Source organism: Delphinapterus leucas, chromosome 9, assembly GCF_059928025.1.
Source record: "Delphinapterus leucas isolate spDelLeu-1000000601 "Yukka" chromosome 9, BTC_Dleu_Yukka2, whole genome shotgun sequence".
Lineage (NCBI taxonomy): Eukaryota > Metazoa > Chordata > Mammalia > Artiodactyla > Monodontidae > Delphinapterus > Delphinapterus leucas.
The window spans coordinates 19,208,792-19,233,426 of NC_143137.1; the positions used below are offsets into that span (position 1 = coordinate 19,208,792).

Genomic DNA, 24,635 nt, shown 5'->3' on the forward strand with positions numbered 1-24,635 from the left:
TCATTTTTTTTTTAACAGAAAAATCCTTTTTTCTAAGCCAGCAGGAGAATTATGGTTATGAACTACTTCCGTGGAAGAGCCCTAGAGCCTGAGAAACCTCCTATTTTAAGGGTTTTGAATAGAGGCACACCCTTGAAATACAGAGTAGGAGGTAAGGGCTCTGGGGTACTTTTGCCTGGGCTCTAATCCTGGCCCTTCTATTTGCAATAGGGTGATCTTGGTCAAAACACATCAACTCTCTAGGCCTCAGGTTCCTTACCTATAAAATAAGGATAATAATAATCCCTACCACATAGAGTTGCAGTGAAGAATGAATTAGATATACAGGTTAAAGCATTTAAAACATAGCTGGGGATATCACTAGGGCTCAATAATTTTAGTTATTTTTATTTACTTGAGACCTTTACGATACACAAGCAGATTGCAAAAGTGATACCCAGAACGTATGCTTAGATGATCAATTTCATCCCACATTACCCTAACATTCCTAGAATTCAGAATGTTTCAAAACGATTATTTACTCTTTTATATATAACCTGAAATACAAGGATCAAAGATGTATACTCATTATTCTTTCTGGGTACAAGTAGGAAACAATATTAGTGTTCCAGAAATGCAATGTTTGCACGGCATCAAACTTTCGGTGGCAAGCTGGATGTGAGCAATGCTAGCAAAATCACTAGGACTGCATCAATAAACTGACTCCTTAGGACTTCAGTAAGTTTTCTTGGAGTTTGCTGTGATAACGAGCATAGACAGCATTGATCCATTAAGGACCACGCCTGCTGCCTTAATGCCTTCCCTCAAGTAATTCAATCATGTTTGTTTGGGAGAGACTTTGAGTTACCTTAGGGACAGTCAAACACCACCTTTCTCAGGATATGCTAATATATTTAAATTACAGAGGGGCTTCCTGATTGCATTAGAAATGCATCTGTCTTCCCCTTCTTGTCTGCGCAGAGGGCATGCCACAGCCTTCATCACAACCCAATGCAAACTTCTTCTAGGCTGGGGTTGCTAATTATATTTAGAAGAACAACTGGTTTCTTTCTCAGTAGTTATTCACTATCCACCAAATAATATCTGAAACAAGTGTAGCACATATAAACATGTTTCATCCAACCCCCAGGTAAATCCCTATGTGGATGTTTAATACAAGAATGGGTTTGGTAGAGAGTCTAAAAGACTGAGAAGAAACTAAAAGGAAAAATAAATTGAAAATTTAGAAATATCAAGGCCTATTTTTCAGAGAAAGTAGAAAAAAGGAAATGAGATATAACTAATATTTGGAAGAAAAAATATCTAGTTCCCGGCAGTGCAGTTCACTTAAATTGCTAGAAAGGTTTCAAAATGGCAGCAGAGGCTCCCTTCCTCTCCCCAGTCCAAACTATGAATAAAACTTCCTGCAGACTCTCCAAAGCCTATAACAAAATGCTCCTAACATTTACATCTGTAATGGTTTTTCTCCTCGAGAAAAGAGAAAATATGGGGAAATAAAAATTTTGACAGCCTTTGTGATGTTCAGTAAGTTGGAAGGATGTTTGCAAACTTCAAACCTGAGAGACTTGTTGTCGCACCTTTTCTGACAGGCGACTTTAAACAAATGTCTCACACAGGAAGTACCTGTGGTGTGTGTGCTTGGGTTTGGGGAGGGGAGGAGAGAAAGCGCTTTATGTGCTGTCATGGGAAATTATCGGTCTACCTTAAGAGTTTTACAGATGATCATTTTAAATCAAACACAGGCAGCCTCTCAGCTAACAAAAGCACTAAAGATAGCAAAAGAGGTGACTTCCTCTCTGCTTCATCCTCATCTCTACAATGACCTAAATAAGAATAGGTTCTCCTTAAATAACTTTACCACAAAACACATTTGGAAATTTTATAATTTATCTCTTTGGATATCAAATAGATATCCAAGCAAAGATCTTAAATTTGGGCTTCCCTGGTGGCGCAGTGGTTGGGAGTCCGCCTGCCGATGCAGGAGACACGGGTTCGTGCCCCGGTACGGGAGGATCCCACGTGCCGCAGAGCAGCTGGGCCCGTGAGCCATGGCCGTTGAGCCTGCGCGTCCGGAGACTGTGCTCCGCAACGGGCGAGGCCACAACAATGAGAGGCCCGCGTACCGCAAAAAAAAAAAAAAAAATCTTAAATTTGAATACAATGCAACTCCCTTTCTCATCCTTATTCTGCTCCTTCTTCCCAAACATCACTAGTAATTGTAGATGTTACCATTTTCCCACGATAAGGCAGTTATTTTTCTATTCTAACATTTTCACTGGGTGTGGGTATATTAATTTCAAAATAAGACTGTGTCCTGCCCTGAGCCATCCCAAGATGATGTGTTAAGTGCTATAATGAAAATATGTCTGAAGCAAGATAACTTAAAAAATTCAAAAGGAAATCTCAAAAAATTCAAAAGGAAACTCAACTCACATCTTGCAAGGGCGGGTGAGTGTAAGACCAGTAAAAGTTGATAGAGAAGACCAGACATGACTGAATCTGAAACAATAAAGTGTATGCCAGATAATGAAAATGAGTAGAAGGTTGGCATGGGTGGGTAGATTTTGGATAGAAATAAATAAATGTGGGTAATAGCATGACAGACCTAGGGAAAGGAAAGGTCTAGTGAGGGTCTAAAGTATAAAAGGTGAGTGTAAGAGCTGTACGGATAAGGTCAAGAAGGACTTATACTCTACAAAAAGTCATTCCGACTGCAGTAGCAGACAACAGGAAATCACAAAGAAGAGGGAAGCAGCACAATCATTCTGGTAGAGGTATGGAAGACAGATTAGAGAAGTTTAAGTTTGGAGTAATGGGAACCAATTAGAAAGCTGAGAGAGTAAAGCAATGGCAACAGGTATGGGAAGGAGAGAATGGATATGAGACATAATTATGAAGCAGAAGTGACAAAAAATCAATGACAGTGCATGAGTCAGGTAAGGAGGATGAGAGCTTTCTAAGTGGATGCCAAGATATTTTTGGTCTGGATCACCGAAGAGCTGGAGGCATCCATCTCTCAGGACAGGCAATAAAGGAAGATTAGAAGCAGAAGAAGATTTGGCATAGGATATAGGTATGCATAGGGGAGTAGAGGTTGGGGATGGAAAGTTTAGACAGATAATTATTAGTAGTTCAGTTTTAGACCCGAACCTGCTTCCAGGACCTTTGGAGACAGTTCAGTTTGGAGATACCGTTTTGAAAGTTATAGCTAAAAATACTGAATAGGTGAGATAATGGCAGAGTAAGCAAAGAAGAGTCTAGGAAGGCTCTGTGGAGAACATGTGTTGAGTGAGCAGGCAGAGAGAAGGGAAACTTAACAAGCCTGAGAACGATGATCTGAAGAGGAACAAGAGGCCAGAGACAGTGGTGACAGAGAAGCAAAGAAGGAAAAGGTTGAAATACAAAAGCAGGATCAGTTGTGTAAAAGAGTAATGAAACCACGTAAGACAAGGCTGAAAAATACCCTTGAGATTTGGCATTGAGACGGTGACGGGTCTGGGTCAAGAGTGTGCAAATGAATGGGCAGGGTGAGAAGGAAATGAAGAGCACAGCATATACCTGAACAGCTCAGTAGTAAGGAAACAGGAAACTTAAGTGATAGGTTGGGGATGGGGGCGGGGGTGTGTGTGATATGCAGGATTAAGAAAAGAGATTTTATAAAATGGGAGAGGTTGAGCATATTTATGGGTCCCAGGGAAGGAGCCAGTAGGGAGGAAATGACTGAAGACAGAGAAGTGATAGGAGCTAACAAAAAGAACAAGATCCCAGAGGGCATGGAGGGAAATGGGACTAAGGCTAGAGGAGAAACTGCCTCTGAAAAAGGAAGGCCACACAAAGAGATGTACCTCTACAACAAATAAATGCCTAAGAGTAAATAGGAAAAATTAAGGAAATTTAGCACTGGTGGGATAATGGACTTCTTTGTCACGGATCTTCTTCTATTCTCAAATTACTACAATGCTTTAATAAGGAACAAAGGCAAGGACAATGTCTGGCACACATGAATCGCTCAATAAATATTTGTTGAAAAAAAGGAGTAAATGAATAAAAAGTAATTAACAGAAAAATATGATTAAATTGAAGAATTTTCCATGAAATTTCAGTTTATTTTAAGTACATTCAACTCCTAGTGAATGTCGGGAGTTGCATCTTGAAAAATCAACACATCAATCAAAAATATGTAAAAGAGAAAATGTAATGAATGAAGGCTTATAAAGAATAGGGCTTCCAACTTTCAGAGAAGGATGTTGGGTCCTTTTTATTCTTCAGTGAAATCCTCATTTCAATTTTCTTGAAAGCTTCAAAATAAGAAAGAAGTGTAGATTCACTCAGATGCATTTTTGAGCACTGATGCACCTCTATCAAACCCGCTCAGCATTTCTAATTTCACTTTGAAGAATCGATTTAGTAGCCTCTTTTCATACAATTTTCTTTGCTATCCTTATTTCCACTCTGACATTTAAAAAATAAATAACATACGCAAACGAGATATTGATGGCTTTGCTGATGCCAGCACCCCGAGCACACTGGGCACAGCAAGAGAGCTGCCCGGGGGCGGCAGGCATCTCTGCTGACAGGGAGTTCTCGTGGCCACAGGAGAGGATGCAGATGGATTAAAACTCAGAAAACAGAGTGGCTACGACAAACGTGACTGGACAGAATATACTATATTCTAATAACCGAGTAGCTAAAGTGAAGGCAATGAATGACGGTAATTAACAATAAGCTCAAGATAGTATAAAGAGGTTAAAAACACGTATCTTTTAATAAGCAAGAATTAAAATGCAAGACTCCAAGACCTACTAAAAGAATACTTAATATCGATCAAGTTTATTTTGTGCTTTTAAAACCTGCCTACCCACTTGCCAATGACTCATTTGCTCAAAACATTTTTACTGACTGTCCGTTATGGACCAGAACCACATGATTTACCTCCTCTCTACAATTATGGTAGAGCCTCTCAGCTGGGCCTCAGCCTGCTCATTGCTTGCTGTGATATTCCTACGTATTAATATTTGCCTAAGAATGTTGACTTAAGTTGCCAACTATCTTTCTGTGAGAAAGATAATTCTTAATTCTGGGTTATATGACTTTTTACTTTTCTTAGTGTTGAAATTCTTGTTCTTTATTAAAACTGGCAAATTATGTTGGTTCTAATTATTTTTTCACTGACTGATTCATAAATCCCAAAGTCTGGGAAATACAGAGTCAATTAATTTTATCTTCCCAGGCTTTTACTTCCAAGGACACAGTATATATTCATTATCTAAGTAGTCTGGCTTCTGGGCACCCTGGCTCACCACCTAGCCCACCTAGCTAGACCACGCCCCAGCTGTCCCCACAATCTCTTACTTGCGTGGGTGGCTCCTTGGTCCCACAAGATAGGAAAGCAAAAGATTTCTTGAAAAGTTGTTTTGAAGGAGTTTAAATTGTAAGCAGGTCTTCGGACCATAAAATCCTAAAAAGTTCTCATTTACTCCAAAACAGTAATTAAATATTGTGTTTTTATAACTGCAAATTTCAGTGGTATACTGGTACAGTGACTGACATAAAGAAATCAACTACTGCTCCTACTTCCAAAAACATGGTAACTGACACAGACATAATGTTACACCAAAGAAGCCAGACACCAAAGAGGACGTATTGTAGTATTCCATTCAGATGAAGTTCAAGCAAAACCCATCTATCAACCAAAGAAATAAGAACAATGACTACCTATGAGGGATGGCTATCAACTGTCAATAGGAGGAAATCTTCTGGGGCACCGCAAATGATCTATATCAGTGTTTCATATATTGACCTGGGTCATGGTTACCTTTTGGGACACATATGTAAAAATGCATACAAATATATGAAAATATACATGTAAGGATTTAGACACATTAATGTATTAGGTCGGCCAAAAAGTTAGTTCTGTTTTTTCTATAAGATGTTCAGAAAAACCTGAATGACCTTTTCGGCCAACTCAATATGTCATATCCCAATAAGAATGAAAAAGAAAAAAAAAAGATTAGCTTTCAAAATATTTACAGATTTTGAATTCATAGAACCCAATTAAGTAAAATACTTCAATATTCTTTCACTAAGGAGCAATATCCTAGAAACTTTCTGGCATTACACTTTTTTCTTCTTGCTATGTGTCAAATACTTTCTTACCTATTTACAAGGTGGTAGCTTACAGGAATAGGCTTTAAAGAATACTCAATGAGTTTAATATAATAATCACTAAGTAATTAAAATTCTCCCAGAAGTACTGAAAACTATTCACTCAAGGACATCAAAAACTCCAGTATCTATTTCAATTGCAAAAGAAAAGAAAGGGCAAACCCAGCATTTCCAAGTTCAAAACCAATGCTCTTACCAAAACATTAAATTAAGGTAATTAAAAATTAAACCTTCTCTTATGGTACTTCCACCTTGATTCTTTAAATCTGGTTGTTCTTGCTTCTCTTGCTTGAATCAAAGAACACTCCTCTCTCACTTATTAAATAACAAAGTCTCAAAAAATTACTGTGCTTAGTTTGAGGCTTCTTTTTGTTTGTTTGTTTTTAACTACAAAAGGAAAATTAAAAGGGTTTCTTGACCATGAAATGGAAAATATTTCACTTGCTGTATGACGTGTTTAAAAAAAAAATAGTAGGCAGTATTAATAATTAAATGTTCAAATGACAATTACTGAATGTAAGAAAGTTGATAATGACCAAGCAAGAGCCCTAAAACGAAGTATGCAAAGCAGAAATAAGAGAACAAAATGGATGCGGGGAGGGGGTGTTTTCTGAGAAGGGAAGGGTAAAATAAAATACAGAGAAACAGTGTATAGCCAACACCCAGAAGGAATATAAGTTATTAAAGGGAGAGACCACGTTTTTCCTCTAGGTATTCCTATGTTATTTTTGATACCAAATCACATTATCAATTTAGGTTTCAAAATCAGATGTAAATGGGCCTCCAGCTGGATGGAAATATATTTCATTGAACGCTGAATCAGCATATATTGGCTACTGCAGTCCAAGACAAATACATGTTCAGAATACATAAAAAGCAACACACCAATTATGTAAACATTTTGTTCTGAAAAGAATCTCCTCTACAGTCTTTCATATGTATGCTTCCAATAATTTTAATTGATCATTAGAAAATTTAATTGATAATGAGAAGAAAATCTGCAACTAGAATATCAGCTTAAATCTAGGTCAAAATCATGGCAGCAGTCATGATGATTTTAGGTTTACTTGAAAATATAGTTGTAGTCCCATATTAGCTTTACAGCAGAAAGAAGCAAGCATGCCTTCTTTTTGCCTTAAGAGTCACTGTAAGGGTTAACTTATAATCACATGTACCAGTTACTGGCACAAGGCAAAAAAAAAAAGGAAAATACAAAAACAGGAGCAGAGAAGAAAAAAAGACAGACAGTAGAAGGAACTCCATTGTAGAGATTCTAATAATTGCTCTACGTACAGTCATGGTCTGAGTGTCTCTCTTACTCTGTGTCGGAAAGAAGAAAGTCAAAGCTGTAATGACACAGCCTTGGTCAACTAGGCCTTGACCTGGTCAGTGATAATCATGAGCACTAAACTGAAACATAAAAAAGGAACCCAAATGAGCAGGATTGGAAGAAACACTTCCATCCAGAGTTCTGAAGCTGCAGAGTGTATTATAAAGAATTCCAATCATATATTTAAAGAATGTTGGCCTCACAATTCAGCATCTTGTTAACTGCATCTTTTGATTAAGCATCTCTAGGAACGATACTGTCTTCCAAGGAAAACTTTCCTATTTTTGAATTGCCTGACTCATTAGAAAATTCTCATTATGTAGAGTCAAATCTCTCTACCATCCAACCAACTAACTAGCTCTAATCCAGATTTAGAAAACAACAAAAAACAAAACCACTTTATTTCTTTTAAGTGGCACATATATTTGAAATTAGATATCAAATCCTCTGTTTTTCACTAAGATTTTCAGTTCTTCCTACTGTTTCTCATAAGGACCGGCCTACCCTTTTCTGCTAACTAGACTGGCTTCTCTTACCTCTCTTCACATTGTTGCTGAAATGTGCATTGACATGTTGGCTGGAACCGTGACTGACCCTCCAATTTACTCCATTAATATAAAATTGCCAGTTAGTTGCAATCAGTGTTCGGGCATATATCACACAACATATTTTGAAAATACAAAAGTAAGAGAAAGCTTAGGAAAAAAATTTATAATCTCCAAACGTTACTTAGTTTGAAGACTAAAAGCATTTAACATTTATCATATAAATTCCAAAGCAGTGACTCAAACGTGGGGTTTGAAATCTAAATATACCGCCACTCAAGTGCTTCACAGGCCTTCACAGGTCAAACAGTCTGAAAAGATAGCAATATTTTTCATAATTCTGAGGACAAGGAAAAAACCATTGTGTTTCATAAAAATGCAATAAGACAGCAAAATTTCCTCCCATGCGTGAATAATGTATGACCTACAATGTTATTTGCTAGACTGTCTAATCACCAGCATCTTTCAAAATGTCTATATAAGCTTTAGCTCATTAAGAACAAACATGTATCGGTATAAAAAAATCACATACCTGTGAACACTCAGAATAATATTCTGCCAAATGCCAATGCACACATCAAACTGACATGGGTGGGCCAACTTTTGTGCATTTCTCAAGGATAAAAAATATTCGGAAAAGAAATACAGAATTACTTCACTCTATGACATTCACGCTAACTCCAATAATCAAAAACACACACGCAAGCTATCTACCTAGCAATCTATCTACCTAGGTAGATAGATTAATATTAATATTAATCTATCTACCTAGGTGATTAATTATAAATTAATTATAAATTAATTAATATTATATTGTATATCTGTGTCCCCAAAGTACCCTTTTTTGTTGTACTCAAAAACACATAACATGTAATTTGGGCTTCCCTGGTGGTGCAGTGATTAAGAATCCGCCTGCCAATGCAGGGGACATGGGTTCGAGCCCTGGTCGGGGAAGATCCCACATGCTATGGAGCAACTGAGCCTGTGCACCACAACTACTGAGCCTGCGCTCTAGAGCCCACGAGCCACAACTACTGAGCTCATGAGCCTAGAGTCCGTGCTCCACAACAAGAGAAGCCACCACAATGAGAAGCCTGCGCACCGCAACTAAGAGTAGCCCCCGCTCGCCGCAACTAGAGAAAGCCCGTGTGCAGCAACAAAGACCCAACGCAGCCATAATGAATAAATTAAAAGAAACACACACATGTAATTTACCATTTCTTAACCTTTTTCAGGTGTACAGTACAGAAGTGTGAACTATATGCACATTATTGTGTAACATCTGTAGGACTTTCTCATCTTATAAAACTGAAACTTGAGATCCACTGAATAACCACACTCCTTCCCTGCGCCCCCCGCAAAAGTACCTTTTTAAAGGTATTTAGGGCTTAGAAGGTTTTTAAATGGAAGTATCACAGATTCTTATTTTCTTAAATCACAGTATCACAACAAACTGAGCATTTTAATAGATTTCATTCTCATCACTAACAAGTTTTATCCTTCAATATATAAAACCACATATTTGATTGATATAATGCCTTTCAGTTTTTGTAAATCATATTTGTTCAGAGACCTGCCAGTTCTCAAAGGATATCTGAGTCATTAGTTTAAAACAGACAGATCATGGTGCTGCTCTTTTTTCCTGTAAAGGGCCAGTAAGTAAATATTTTAGGCTGTGTGAGGCATATGGATTCTGCTGCAAATATTCAACTCTGCAAATAGAGCCCCCAAACTGTTATGGGCAATACATAAATGGATGAGCCTGACTCTGGCAATAAAAATTTATTTAGAAAAACAAGGGACAGGCTAGATTTCTCCTGTGGGCCATAGTTTGCCAACCCCTGAAATAGTTAAGGGATAGTGACAAGGAACAGGACAGGGACAGGGAGTAGTTAAGAAAGGAAATCAAAAAAATGTATCTATGAAGAATTACTCCTGAGACCAACTAGCTACTTAGTAGGGTTGACATTAATTTTCTATTGACGAACTTTGATTGTGAAGTCCTATAAAATGGAAAAAGTTCTTTTTATGACTTGTTTCAATGCTGACTGACCTACTGGCATTCAGTACATTAGCATAAATAATGAAAATATTGATCTTCAGTAAGTACATAGGATTTGACTTACCTTAATAATGGATGGAATATGACAGTAATATTTCTGGCTCCAGGTTTGCAGACAAATTTTGTTCCTCCACCTTCAATTAAGTTGTCATCAGGACCCCCTTTCAGAAAAAAAATAAAAGAGAGATTAGCTTATCAGAACTTTTGCAAAGAAATAAGCCTATCAGATGTATATTACACTATCACAAGGAAGATCATCTCTGAAAACAGCTGCCTTTAATATTTACAAAATTATTTTATTTTGAATGACTTGATTCAGTCTTCCTCATTAAATAAGCAATGGATTCGCATTTTCACTCTGGAGTGAGAACATGGAAGCACAGTAAGAATAACTGTATATTTAAAGAAACAATGCAAGGGTACAACCCAGTTACGGTTAAAATTTTGATCTCTAATCACCACTGTCAACCTTGTACAGCATGAAAACTTCAGGGGAGGGCTTCCCTGGTGGCGCAGTGGTTGAGAGTCTGCCTGCCGATGCAGGGGACACGGGTTTGTGCCCCGGTCCAGGAAGATCCCACATGCCGCGGAGCGGCTGGACCCGTGAGCCATGGCCGCTGAGCCTGCGCGTCCGGAGCCTGTGCTCCGCAACGGGAGAGGTCACAGCAGTGAGAGGCCCGCGTAACACAAAAAAAACAAAAAAAACTTCAGGGTAAGGAAGAAGTGACATTCAGGCTTGTCTAGGGCTCGAAAGGTTGCAGCAGAGGCCCACATGAACCTAACCAAGCATATTTCATCAAATCTAAGACCTCACTAATTGTAAGATACACTATTGTTTTAAGTAACACTAAGGAAAAAAAATCCTGCTAACTAAAGTATACAATGCTTCCTTATTATTTGGAATCTTCTTTTTTCTCTTATTGAAAAGTTCTTTACAGTTTAAATATACAGAACTAGGTTAAATAATTCATAAATAAGTAAATTTAAGGATTTATTAAGGTTTTTAAGATAAAGAGGTATTTAGCCAAAATCTCTCATACACATATAATAAGGAAACCTAAGAAAAGTGAGTTGGTTAAGGTATTCTTAAAACTATTTAATATTCAGAGTCCAGCTCTTCTGAATGGCTCAGAGTTGTCACTATCTTTGTTTTCCAAACAATTTCACTAAGTGGATTTCTTGAAGGAGTACATCCAGTATTTTACTCCAAGCTGCTGATACCAATTCTGCAAGGTTTAATGTTGACATGTTCTTGATACTATTAGAAGGTTTAAAGAGAAGGTGTTCTTACAAAACCAAGATTAATACTCTTTCGTCAAATGGTCCTTAAGAGGTTCACTAATTGAAATACTGAAGGGTCATGATGTGAAGAATAACCACTCAGCTCACACGTACTGAGGCAAAAACAACTCATTATGACTATCTTCCGGTCGATAGCCATTAAGATGTCACTGATTTAAGATATATCCTAATTTCAGAGTTTAGAATGTGACAAATGTACATCCTGGGGTGTTGGGAGAAATGTTCCCCCGCCCCCCCCCTTCATGTTTCTATGCATTAGGATGAAGCTCAATTAAAGTAATCCCTGGCCTCTGTCCATCTTTTACCCACTCAAGGGAAGTGAACTAACTCCTTTGGTAAAATTGAGAAGAAATAGCTGGGCATGCAGAGCTCAGTAACCCCCTTATTCCACTTTAGAAACCAGAATGCCTATACAAAGTCAGCATTGTCTCACCAAGTTTAGCAATGAAGGTCCTACCTTGTCAGAGAAGGATAAAGTAGTCCAGTACCTTCTATAAGTAAGTAAATTTGTCTAATTTTGATTTTCAGTCAGCAAACTCATCTGGCTCTCTTAACTAGGCTACATCTTTCAGTCTAGCTTATATCAACATAAAAGTGGTATTTTATCTTCCATTTACTTACTTACATTATTTCATAATAGTGTCAGAACTCCGACAGGAAAGGTAGATGCTATTTAATAGACTTTCTCAAAACCCTAACAATCTACACTTACAATACTGCACTTATTTTTGCTAAATTAAAGTTTCTTTTTAATTATAGTTCTCTGCATGATACCAAACATAAATCTCACCTGATATATTATCTGCCTTAATGGTCTCTGAGGTATCTTGGAAATTGACTGATAAAAACATGTGAAGCTTTAGAAATCCATAGCCTGGATCATCAAGACTTCCCAGAGGCATCAGAGTCTAGACAAATCCCACTTGGCTCAGTCGTTTCCACCAACTAATCAAAGGATGTTTTTTCTTAAGAAAAACAGAAACTGTAATGGCATGTACAGCTCTAGATTCAAAATCATGAGCTGTTTGTTCTCATTTGGAAAAAAATCCTCTTGTATTATTGTATTTGCACTGGAGATATGTGCTCTGCTAAGTCAGTGATTTTTGCTCAGTTAAAAGGAAAGCGAGAGGAGAGCATCAACACTACAACAGGCGCTACTCCTTTAATAAAAATCTTCCTCAAAAGGTCAGATGGTATGGTTACAAACAAAAAATAAAGAATAAAAATAACTTCTTTACTAACACTTCTCTTCCTAAGATCGTAAAATCGAGTCAGAATTGAATCACCAAGGAAACGTGCACGTGTCGAAGAAATCAGGTTATATTCTGCACTCCAGGAACAACATAAATGATTTCCTACAAAATACATAAATCTACACACAAAAAATAATGTACTTTATCTACTCGATATGAGCACATCTTTAAAGGACAGATATGAGTTGGACTGCATGATCTCTAATGGTTTCTAAAAGTTCTGAAGTTTTCTGATTTTAGATACTCAATAATTAAATACAGGCCTGACTACCCCAGCTCCAAACTCGCATCTTCATGCACACTGAACACACTGTATGCATGACCACCTCAATGCCTTGGTCCACACTGGGCTCTATCTGAGGAGACCTCTCCCCTCCTACCATTCCTTTAGGGCCCAGGTCTACACCTCAACTGTCAAGTGCCCCTCTCCCAATGTCCAAAACTCCATTAACAGTGACTTTATAAAATAAACCACATAACCTTAACACAGGTCTTTTCTGTTACTGTCACTTGTTTTCTAGTTCTTATGTAACCTTCTCCCCACTTGGAATGTAACATCCCAGAAAGTACTTATAAAAAAATATATATTTGGTGAATGAATGAAGGAAGAAACGATGACCTAACTCAGTAGAATGTTATTAGAATTAGATGAGAAACTATATGTGCAAGTCCTTGGTGAACTGCCAAGAACCTAACAAATGTCAGCAATGCTCTCTGCATCCCTAAAGGCTTACAGCTAGTAGATGTGCTTCGTCAACTTTTGTTGATGACAATCACATGGGGAACACAGATAACAAAAACTAAAGATGCAAAATACCAAAAAGAAGGCACAACAGCCACTAGAAATGTCAGTGGGAGGAAGATTTGGCTGTGAAAATAAAGGCACGATGACAACGCATCAAGCTAGAAACTAATAGCTTCATTTGTTCTAAATCTGTGTTAGCTACATAAAGGCTATTACCGATTCACACAGTACGGTTAAACTAATTAAAAGTAAAGATTGGGGCTTCCCTGGTGGCGCAGTGGTTGAGAGTCCGCCTGCCGATGCAGGGGACACGGGTTCGTGCCCCGGTCCGGGAAGATCCCACATGCCGCGGAGTGGCTGGGCCCATGAGCCATGGCCGCTGAGCCTGCGTATCCGGAGCCTGTGCTCCCCAACAGGAGAGGCCACAACAGTAAGAGGCCCATGTACCGCAAAAAAAAAAAAAAAAGTAAAGATTGGGCATACTTATTAAAAAGAAAAGAAAAATTCCCCTTCCTACCTCAACCTACAACCAAAATTCCATCTACAGGAACCTTGTATGCTTTTCCAAGCCCATTACCAAGTGCCATCAACACTGCATTTGATGCGATTTCTTCTTCACAGACTACAAGTCCAAATCTAGCTAACTAAATTACTAATAAACAGCACCAACCCAGTGAAAATAGTTCTTGAAAATAAAGCTGTCAGGACCACAAGTAAAGGTCATGGCCAAAGACTGTATGGTCTGCGAGTCTCCATCCTCTGAGGTTTATTCTAGCTTTTCAATATTCTGCATGAGAAACAAAACTTGCCCCTCCTCACACGCCTTCTGTTAATCAAGTAATCTGGGAGCTGCCGTCATGAATGTTCTTAGGGAACATGTTGCTCAATCCTGAGAAGAGCAGGGAATGGGCCGGTGCGGCTCCCTCCCCTTCATTCATTATGCTCACTGTAATCCCTGCTGTCCCAGGCCAGGTGACAGGCACCAGAGAAAATGCTGAAGGATGATGGATGGCTGGAAAGAAAGGGGAACTGACAGCCATATTACAAGTAGAATATATATTGTTCAGGAAGGAGGGGACAAAATGCTCCAGTCATATTTCCTGGTCCTAACAAGGAGCACAATGGCTGACGGGCTCCCTCAGGTGACTGGCAAAAGGCACCAGGGCCACCCAGTGACTGCGGGGATGACAGCATCTTAGTGCGCGCAGGCTAGACCCTTCTTTTAGAATTTATTTACTTATAAGTCATTAGCTCCTAAACTTATATATTCCTTGATTTTTCCCAGCTAGAATTTGATGTAGTTTATAATTAACATAGTCATGTTCATATAACACACAAAAAACCCCAAAGTATCAGAAAGAAATGGAAAGAAATGTTCTCCCTGAGAGGACTACGTACCGTACAGTGGGAAGAATGAAAAAGATTTGGGTCAGACCCCGGATCTCTACTTATTAGTAGTATAAGTATGATAAAAATATTTAAATTCTCTGAGTCTCAACTTTCACATTTATAAAACACAGATTGCAATAAACTCTTTCAGAGACTTGTGGTGATGTTTAGGTAAGATAACGTACTCCAGGGCATTCAGTACAGATAGTGACACATGGTACATCTCAAATAAATGACTGTCTACTTTTTCCCTTTAGAATTACCAAGCAGTTAAGGATCTAAATGATCACACTCTCTCTCTCTCTCTCTCTCTCTCTCACACACACACACATATCATTGGAACATAAACTGAAAAAACAAAAGGTTCAAATTCAAAAAATGTTATACTTGCTACTTTAGGCAACATCATACTAGTCAATATCATTAGTGAGACCAATTAAAACACTTTTGTCTTATTTTAGGGTCAATAGAATTGCAGTGAAATTTTAAAAAATTGCTGAGAATACTTAGAGCCTGACAACAGGAAATTAGTCTTTCTCTTAATTTTTCAGTTAAAAATAATCAATATTAAATGTATAAATGTTAAAATTACGCATGCTCTGTGCCAAGAGCTTAGATGAAAATAGTATAGAATTTGATGGCCACTTTTGTTGAACCACAGAAAGCAGTATGCCTCATCTGACATTTTTAATGTGTTCTGGATGTAAAGTTCGCCTTTCCACATAAAAAAGAATCACAGTGAAGGTGAACTTTTTTTTTAACATCTTTATTGGAGTATAATTGCTTTACAATGGTATGTTAGTTTCTGCTGTATAACAAATGAATCAGCTATACATATACATATATCCCCATATCCCCTCCCTCTTGCGTTTCCCTCCCACCCTCCCTATCTCACCCCTCTAGGTGGTCACAAAGCACGGAGCTGATCTCCCTGTGCTATGTGGCTGCTTCCCACTAGCTAGCTATTTTACATTTGGTAGTGTATATATGTTCATGCCACTCTCTCACTTCGTCCCAGCTTACCTATCCCCCTCCCTGTGTCCTCAAGTCCATTCTCTAGATCTGTGTCTTTATTCCTGTCCTGCCCCTAGGTTCCTCAGAACCTTTTTTTTTTTTAGATTCCATGTATATTTGTTAGCATACGGTATTTGTTTTTCTCTTACTTCACTCTGTATGACAGTCTCTAGGTCCATCCACCTCACTACAAATAACTCAATTTCATTTCTTTTTTTTTTTTTAAATCAATTTTATTTATTTTTGGTTGCGTTGGGCCTTTGTTGCTGTGCGCGGGCTTTCTCTAGTTGCAGAGAGCGGGGACTACTCTTTGTTGCGGTGCGCGGGCTTCTCATTGCAGTGGCTTCTCTTGTTGTGGAGCATGGGCTCTAGGTGCACAGGCTTCAGCAGTTGTGGCTCGCGGGCTCTAGAGCACAGGCTCAGTAATTGTGGCACATGGGCTTAGTTGTTCCACGGCATGTGGGGTCTTCCAGGACCAGGGCTTGAACCCGTGTCTCCTGCATTGGCAGGCAGATTCTTAACCACTGTGCCACCAGGGAAGTCCAATTTCGTTTCCTTTTATGGCCGAGTAATACTCCATTGAATATATGTGCCACATCTTCTTTATCCATTCACCTGTCGATGGACACTTAGGTGGCTTCCATGTCCTGGCTATTGTAAATAGTGCTGCAATGAACACTGCGGTACGTGACCCTTTGAATTATGGTTTTCCACATAAAAAAGAACCACAGTGAAGGTGAACTTTTTTTTGATTAAAGTATAAATAATTTACAATGTTGTGTTAGTTTGAAGTGTACAAAGTGATTCAGTTATATATATATATTCTTTTTCAGATTCTTTTCTATTATAGGTTACTACAAGCTGAGTATAGTCCCTTGTGCTATACAGTACGTCCTTGCTGTTTACCTATTTTATACATAGTAATGTGTATCTGTTAATCCCAAACTCCTAATTTATCCCCTTGCCCCTCACCCCCACTATCCCCTTTGGTAACCATAAGTTTGTTTTCTCTGTTGGTGAGTCTATTTCTGATTTGTAAATAAGTTCATTTGCATAATTTTTTTAGATTCTACATATAAGTGATATCATATGATATTTGTCTTTGTCTGACTTACTTCACTTAGTATGATAATCTCTAGGTCCATCCACGTTGCTGCAAATGGCATTATTTCATTCATTTTTATGGCTGGAAGGTGAACTTTTCTATAGCAAATATTCTGCGTCACAAATACTTTCTAAGGATTATGAAAATACATACAGGACTTCCTTGGTGGCACAGTGGTTAAGAATCTGCCTGCCAATGCAGGGGATGCGGGTCCAAGTCCTGGTCCGGGAGGATCCCACATGCCACTGAGCAACTAGGCCCATGCACCACAACTACTGAGCCTGAGCTCTAAAGCCCACGAGCCACAACTACTGAAGCCCTCGCACCTAGAGCCTCTGCTCCGCAACAAGAGAAGCCACCGCAATGAGAAGCCTGCACACTGCAATGAAGAGTAGCCCCCACTCACCACAACAACACACCAGCCCGCGCACAGCAACAAAGACCCAATGCAACTAAAAGTAAATAAATAAAAATAAATAAATTTTTAAAAAAGAAGACGAAGAAGACAAAATACTTATTCTTACCCTCAAATGACTTACTATTACAGACAAGTCAAGCAAATCAGGATTGGTGATGATATTCTACAGCTATTGGATCTGGGAAGAAAATCCAGGCAACAAGCCCCTTTGAGGAAAGGATCATCTTTTGGACTCAACTCTTACCGAGTGTATAATTATTATCAACAATACTTTTCACATAATGTTGTTCATAGATGTAACTCTTGTGCCTAGAATAATTTCTGGCACATCATAAGCACTTGGCAAATGTTTATTAAATAAATACATGAATAAGCATGGATATCACAGGGAACTATATTCAATATATTATAATAACCTATAATGGAAAATAATCTCAATACATATGTATGTAACTGAATCACTTTGCTATATGCCTGCAACTAACACAATATTGTAAATCAACTATACTTCTTAAAAAAATACATGAAGCTGGGACAAAGTGAGAGAGTGGCATGGACTTACATATACTACCAAATGTAAAATAGATAGCTAGTGGGAAGCAGCTGCATAGCACAGGGAGATCAGCTCGGTGCTTTGTGACCACCTAGAGGGGTGGGATAGGGAGGGTGGGAGGGAGACGCAAGAGGGAGGAGATACGGGGACATATGTATATGTACAGCTGATTCACTTTGTTATAAAGCAGAAACTAACACACCATTGTAAAGCAACTGTACTCCAATAAAGATGTTTAAAAAAATAATTAAAAAATTTAAAAATACATGAATAAGCAAATGAACAAACAGCAAATGATAAAGAATATCTCTTTTAGACCAATTGAATTCTAAGTACAAACCACACAGGACCAAGCAGTTGTATTTTACATAGAGTTTGCTCACTGAGGAATCCATGTTTCAATAAAGTGCTGAAAAAGTATATTGATTAAGATGTTATTTGTAGCAGACAATCTTCCAAATAGAAACAAATTAGTTATTCCCACTATAAGTAAATGGCTTGCCTATATTTCAATGCTCAATTATATTTTATTCCTGAATAGCCTAACGTTGTATAATTAAGACAGGTGTAATGTATTACACAGGGAGTAAAAAGAAGGTTAAGAGGGGGGAAGGGGACTGATATTTATTAAACATTGACTAGGAAACTGGTGTTTGTATTCACTTAATCCTAATAATACCCCTGTAATATTATTACCTAACACAGATGAGGAAATGGAGACTCATGAGGGGCTTAGGGGGATGTGTTTTGCTCAAGGTCCCACACATGGTAGGTTCAGTATTCAAACAATTTGTTCCCAACTGTATATACTACAATGTGCTTAATATCATTTTATGCTCCCAAGAAATTCATAGGTTGAATCAAATGACGTAGATGATGGGTGACAGAGGAAATTTCTAAAATAGGGAGCAGTTAAGCCCTGATTTTACAGTGGTTTGACATGTACTATGCACTTTCCATGTAATCAACACTAAATACCATGGTTGGTTATCCAAGTCAAGGAACACAAAGCCTCTTTGACCAAAAATATAGGTGAAGCTTAAGAAAAACAACATTCTACGGATAAAACGCTCATGTAGACAATGTTTCTGGAGGAAACACATTTAATGGTCCAACTGAGGCCAAAAGTAACACTTTCTAATACAGTCCCAGCAGCAAGAAGCAGAACTCCACTTTCCCCCCTTTCTCCAGACTTGCCAGTAGAGGATATAAGGGGCCCTCTAAACCCACTCTACTGGTGAGGACTCCTTGGAGGTCCAGGAACATGAAGGTAGAAGAACAAGGGCTGGGACCTTCAGGGAGGGGACTCGGATAATCTGCCTGTATTAATACCTAAAACACTGATATAAGCTGATTTTTTTTCTGTTTCTCCTTTTAAGTAAAAAATTCGAATAGCCCTTCTTTGCTTCTGCTTCTACTGTTATTACAGGTCGGTTCTACATGCCTATTCTTTTGAGACCCATACAGTATTTTATGGTTTTTTACTTTAGTAACAAAGGAAAAAGGAAAGATGAGGAAAAATGATTGGAAGTTTGGCATTGACATGTACACACTGCTATATTTAAAATAGATAACCAACAAGGAGAGCACAGGAAGCTCTGCTCAGCAGTCTGTAATAACCTAAATGGGAATGGAATTTGAAAAAGAATAGATATGTATAACTGAATCACTTTCCTGTACACTGGAAACTAACACAACATTGTCAACCAACTATACTCCACTATAAAATAAAAATTTAAAAAAATAGACAAAATACAGTGATACTATCATCACAAAAAATGTTTTGAAAAGTCTCAAAGGTCTCACAATAAAATAAGCAGTTCTAGTGTGTAAATTTAGTTAATTTTTTTCTTTTAACATAAAACCTTGTTTGTGTTTTTCTTTTCAGCTTTATTGAGGTATAATTAACAAAACTGGAAGATATTTTAAGTTTACATTGTGATAGTTTGATACACATACCCACTGTGAAAGGATTCCTCCCCATCCAAAGTAACACAGCCATAGCTTCATATATTTTGTAAGAACATTTAAGTTTCATTCTCTTAGCAAATTGCAATTATACCATACTCTTGTCTCTAATAATGTTGTCCTCTGTAATTCTTGAAAATACTGAAGCATGAATTTTGGGCTAATAACTTAATATGAACCCATAACTTTTAATATGAACATGGCAAACCCTGTGAGAAAAGCAAATGATGGCAGTGGGTTCTTCTGGTACTCAAAAATTATAATAAAATAGGGACGACATGCATCACTCAAGATACCATTATTCCCTGTCATAAGCATTGTCAGTCACTGCCAACTGAACCAGAATCCATGGGGGTTCCAAGCAGCCACAACAGTTGTTAGGAGTTGAAACTTACCAACCCTTTGAACAAGAAAAACCACATCTCCTGCTCAACATTCTACGCTCATCAAATCCAAAACTAAACCAAAACAATCAAATAAACAAAACGCTCTCCTGGGCATTGTCACAGTACTTTTATTATACAAAATGAGTCTCTTGGGGGGGCATGAAAAAGCAAAGAATTAGGAGTTCCTGATGAGTAAATTCATGCTCAATTTCTTTAGTGGGGTGGAGGCTTAAGGTGAGTGGGGCTGAAATAAGCTAATCTTTGAAAGGAATGGGAGAAAAAAAACATTGATGAAGGAGTCCTTGATAATCCTATACTGCTGAGGGCCCAGGTGAGACGAAACAACTGGAATTTACAGCAACAGCATATAATATGGAACATTCTAGAGCAGAAATAAGTGTGGAGATGAGAGACTTGGAGAGCCAGAGTTAAGGATTTACCAGCTGGATGTGTGAGAAGGCAACGGGGAAAAAAAAGAGTTGAAGGTTCTGGTAAGAAAAACAATTCATGTGATTAACCACAGATGGGTCAAGGCTTGATAAGAAAAGGGAAGTTTGAAAGAAACTTGAATAAAGTATATGGTAGAAGCTGACACTTGAGGGTCTCTATAAGGTCAAAAAACATTCGAGGCTGGAGTGAGAGGGAGAGATTTGAAAGGAACAGGAGGCCATAGAGAGGGACATACTGAGAATTGTTTCTGTCCTCACTTCCCCTGCGGTCACAAACACAGGAAGCCCTCCCCTGAATTAGAAATGGGGTGGTGAATGTGGGGGGCAGTTAAGTTTGATGTTTGGTAGTTAAAGAATTAGGCAGCAGCAAAGTGTGGGAGTGGGGGTAAGACTGAGTAATGAAAGAAAGAAAGGAAATCCCACGGATCTGAGCCCAGAGGGAAAAGGGAAGTTCCTTTTCGTTCTCCCTAGAGTCACTCATAGGTATAAGGTATAACGTAGGGGAAGACCATCTAAATTAGGGACTGCCCAGCGATGGATCACTGTGAGAAGGACAAACCACATGTGTCTTGAAGCATAAAGAACAGTAGAGTATGTGCAAGTGCAGTATCTTATTTTTTGGAAATTTCAATGTGAGCAGGCTGCTAGGAAGCAAATAACTCATCTGAGTTTTGTTTCAAGTAAGACAATCTCTCCTACATTTTCGGTTAAAGACCATGAATAATTCTTATAAAGAAATAAAAATCGTATCTTGTAGTTCAAGAACTGAATACATTCTAGCTCCTAAGTAACAAGTGAAATTTATAACAATCTATTATTTTGGGGGTGATCTCTTGATTTAAAAAAGAGAAGGAAAAAAAAAAACCAACAGTTCAGTTATCTGCCTAACAAATGAGAAGAGGTTTTGGAGGATGGGATGACAAGAAACAAAGAGAAATTAAGCAACAATTTTTAAGGTTAATAATAGCTCATCCTGAGCCATCTGTAAAATGTTCACCTGGAGCTCTTCATGAGCATAAGTCAAAAAAAGTTCCATTAGTAACAGTACTAACAGTTTCTGTAATGGAGTCTGAGATGGCATGTTCTGTGAAGAGCATAGCGTGAAGTATGACCAATTACCAAAGGACCCAAAGTCACTGCAAGCAGATTTTTAAATCGTTGATCAATAAAGGACAAGGGAACTTTGACCACTGTTGAGGAGCATTCCTACCTTAGTGACATTATCCTCCAACTCACTTTATTTTAAGGCTACATCAGGAGACTGCATTGATCCTTTTTTTCTCTTTCCACTCTTTAACAGATGCCCTAGTTTTAATTATCTTCAATCAATTAAATTTATTTTAGTGGCTAGTTGGGTATATCTAGCTCAGAGATTCCCATATATGTAAGCTGGAGTCTGCAACCTTACTTATCATGTGCCTGGTTTCCTGGCATAATGTTCTCAAAGTTCACCCACGTTGTAGCATTTATCAGTATAGTACTTCATTTCTTTTTATGGCTGAATAAAATTCCAATGTATGTATACACCACACTTACCTATTCACCAGGTGATAAAACATTTGGGTAGTTCCACTTTTTGGCTATTATGAACAATGCTACTATGAACACCCATGTATAAGTTTTGTGTGGACATATGTTTCCTCTTCCGTATATACCTAGAATTTGCACTGCTGGGTCACATGCTACATCTATGTTTAACATTTTGAGGAACTAGCAGACTGTTTTCCAAAAAGTCTATGCCCTAATGCTCATTACTGTTTTATTTTTAAATAACTAATTATTTAAAATAAAATCTGAACGTGGGGGGGATGGGGTGCTGCAATGGTCAGCACACAGAGGAAGTGTAAGTATCTTGTTCTCCAGAAGAACCCTCTCCCACCAGCCCTAGACCCCACCCCCTGACTCCTGTAGGGGTGGCCCTGTCTGTTTCCATCATTAAGGAAGCATGACCAGGTGTCACAGGTGGTGGCTAGGGCAGAAGCATCTGGGCATTGGTACAGCTGGGTAACTATCCGTACTGTTTCAACTAAGTGTGCTGGTTCATCACCCACGATTAAAACAGACAATAAGGTTTCTCTCCTCACTCAGGTTTCAGGTTGCAGAAGATTCTACTGTTTGCTCAGTCATTCTTGTTAAAATAAAGCAAGTGATATGAAGGACGACAGAACGCAGTGAAGTTCTCTAATCAGATGAGCCCATTTCAGTGCTGACCTAACACGTATGTTTGACCAGTCAGGAGCCTTCTGATGCTGTCTTGTCAGCTGAGTGGTAGATTTATGGCGCGAATAAGCATCAAGCTGAAAACACGCTGAGACCATCAATCTTATTTCGCCTGTGAAATGGCCTACGGTGGAGCCCAGGCCACTGGAAATGCTTAGCACAGAAACAGTTCATTTGGAAGAAATGCTATCGTTAAATGCTGTCATTGATCTTTACACTCAGAGATATGCTTAAATCTAAGTACTCCCAAAGTTTGAAGGGAATTATTTTGAAGGGCTTGATGTGACAGGTACAAAGAATAATAACCCCAAATGACTTTGAGAAGTCTGAGAGATAAAGGTCACTTCAAATACAAATTAAGAGTCAAAATACAAGTGGCAAAACATGGTAGCATTTAGCTCACTGACAAGGATAATCAGTGCTGGCATCCAAACAGAAACATTATTTCATGGCTCATTGGAAGCATCTGGATTACTGAAGCACAGGTGGCTTCAAATAACTTTACCAATCACCGTTTAGGTTTAACCAGCAACAGTCAACCTTCCAGGCACTCTAGGCAACAATTCTTGCAATATTCTCACTGAATCAAAACTGGTCTTCCAAGTCAGCTAACCGTGAGCAGTGACATGATCAACACTCAGAATTAGAGCTGGCACAGTCTTTTTTTTTGTCTGTTGCTGCATAAACAGAGCACAATATAGGACTGTGTACACCCAATGTTCAGCCAATAATTGATAAAAAACAATCAGTGTTCTACAACCTATTTAGACTCTCCATTCCTTGCAGGTCTCAATGTCCAATATACTTTTTTACCATAATGGAATACGAGATTGATTAAAAAATGAAATACAGTCCTCTCGTTCATCTACAACTGAAATAATGACAATTATTTTAAAAAATGAGCCTGTTATGTTTGAAATCTTGACCTCTGTCCTTCATTAAATGCAGTAAGTTCAATGTCAGCTACCCACCAAAAAGTCGTGAATTTGTAGTGAATTTTTACAATCATATTTGCTCCACATTTTTCTGGCAAACACATCTTGGACTTATTCTCAAATTTTAAATTTTCCATTTGATCAGCTGTGTTTGTTGAAAAGCACATACCCTAAGTGTTAATATTTTACACACTACTTGATCCCAAAATTTCTAGGAATTTCCTCCTAGGCTCAATAGAAAATAATATCATGGGTAAACTTAAGATCTGACAAACAAGGATGTTTATCACAGAGCACTATATTAAACTTTTTTTAAAAATCACTTAAAATGCAAAACAATAATTGATTACACAGATACACACAAATATGCATATATATAATTGATACAAACATTTACAGATATAGATCTCTATTACTGGAATATGTATGATGCAGCTATTAAAAATATACAGATACTGCAATAAGGCAAGAAAAAGATCTAAAAAGCAGGAGCCCATTATGGCAAAAAGTTATTAATTAAAATAATATTGTGAGATAAGCCTGTATTATGTGTCTCATAATTGCAATACTGGAAGTCTTTGCTGATCTGATTCTTTTTGGCTCTCATCTCTGCTGAATCTTGTTCCTGGATCTTTTTTTCCTGTATATGTTGTGTATTGTGTTTCTGTATGTTTCATAAGATCATTCCCTTAGAAATTTACCCTGAGCAATTCTTTGAGGCCTGGTAAGAAGGTATGTTCCACTAGAAAACATTAGTGATAGCTTCTACTCGTTTACCTAAGGGAACTACCAACCT

At 38.1% G+C, this 24,635-nt stretch overlaps 1 protein-coding gene across 2 annotated transcripts in view; it reads right to left on the reverse strand.

The window, feature by feature from the left end:
* Positions 1-24,635, reverse strand: part of EXOC4 (exocyst complex component 4) — an 823,589-nt gene that overhangs the window by 417,087 nt on the left and 381,867 nt on the right. For both annotated transcript variants that reach the window (XM_022580733.3, XM_089917005.1), the window contains exon 10: positions 10,167-10,263. In XM_022580733.3, the coding sequence (XP_022436441.1) occupies positions 10,167-10,263 (97 nt within the window). The remainder of the gene's footprint in view (positions 1-10,166; positions 10,264-24,635) is intronic.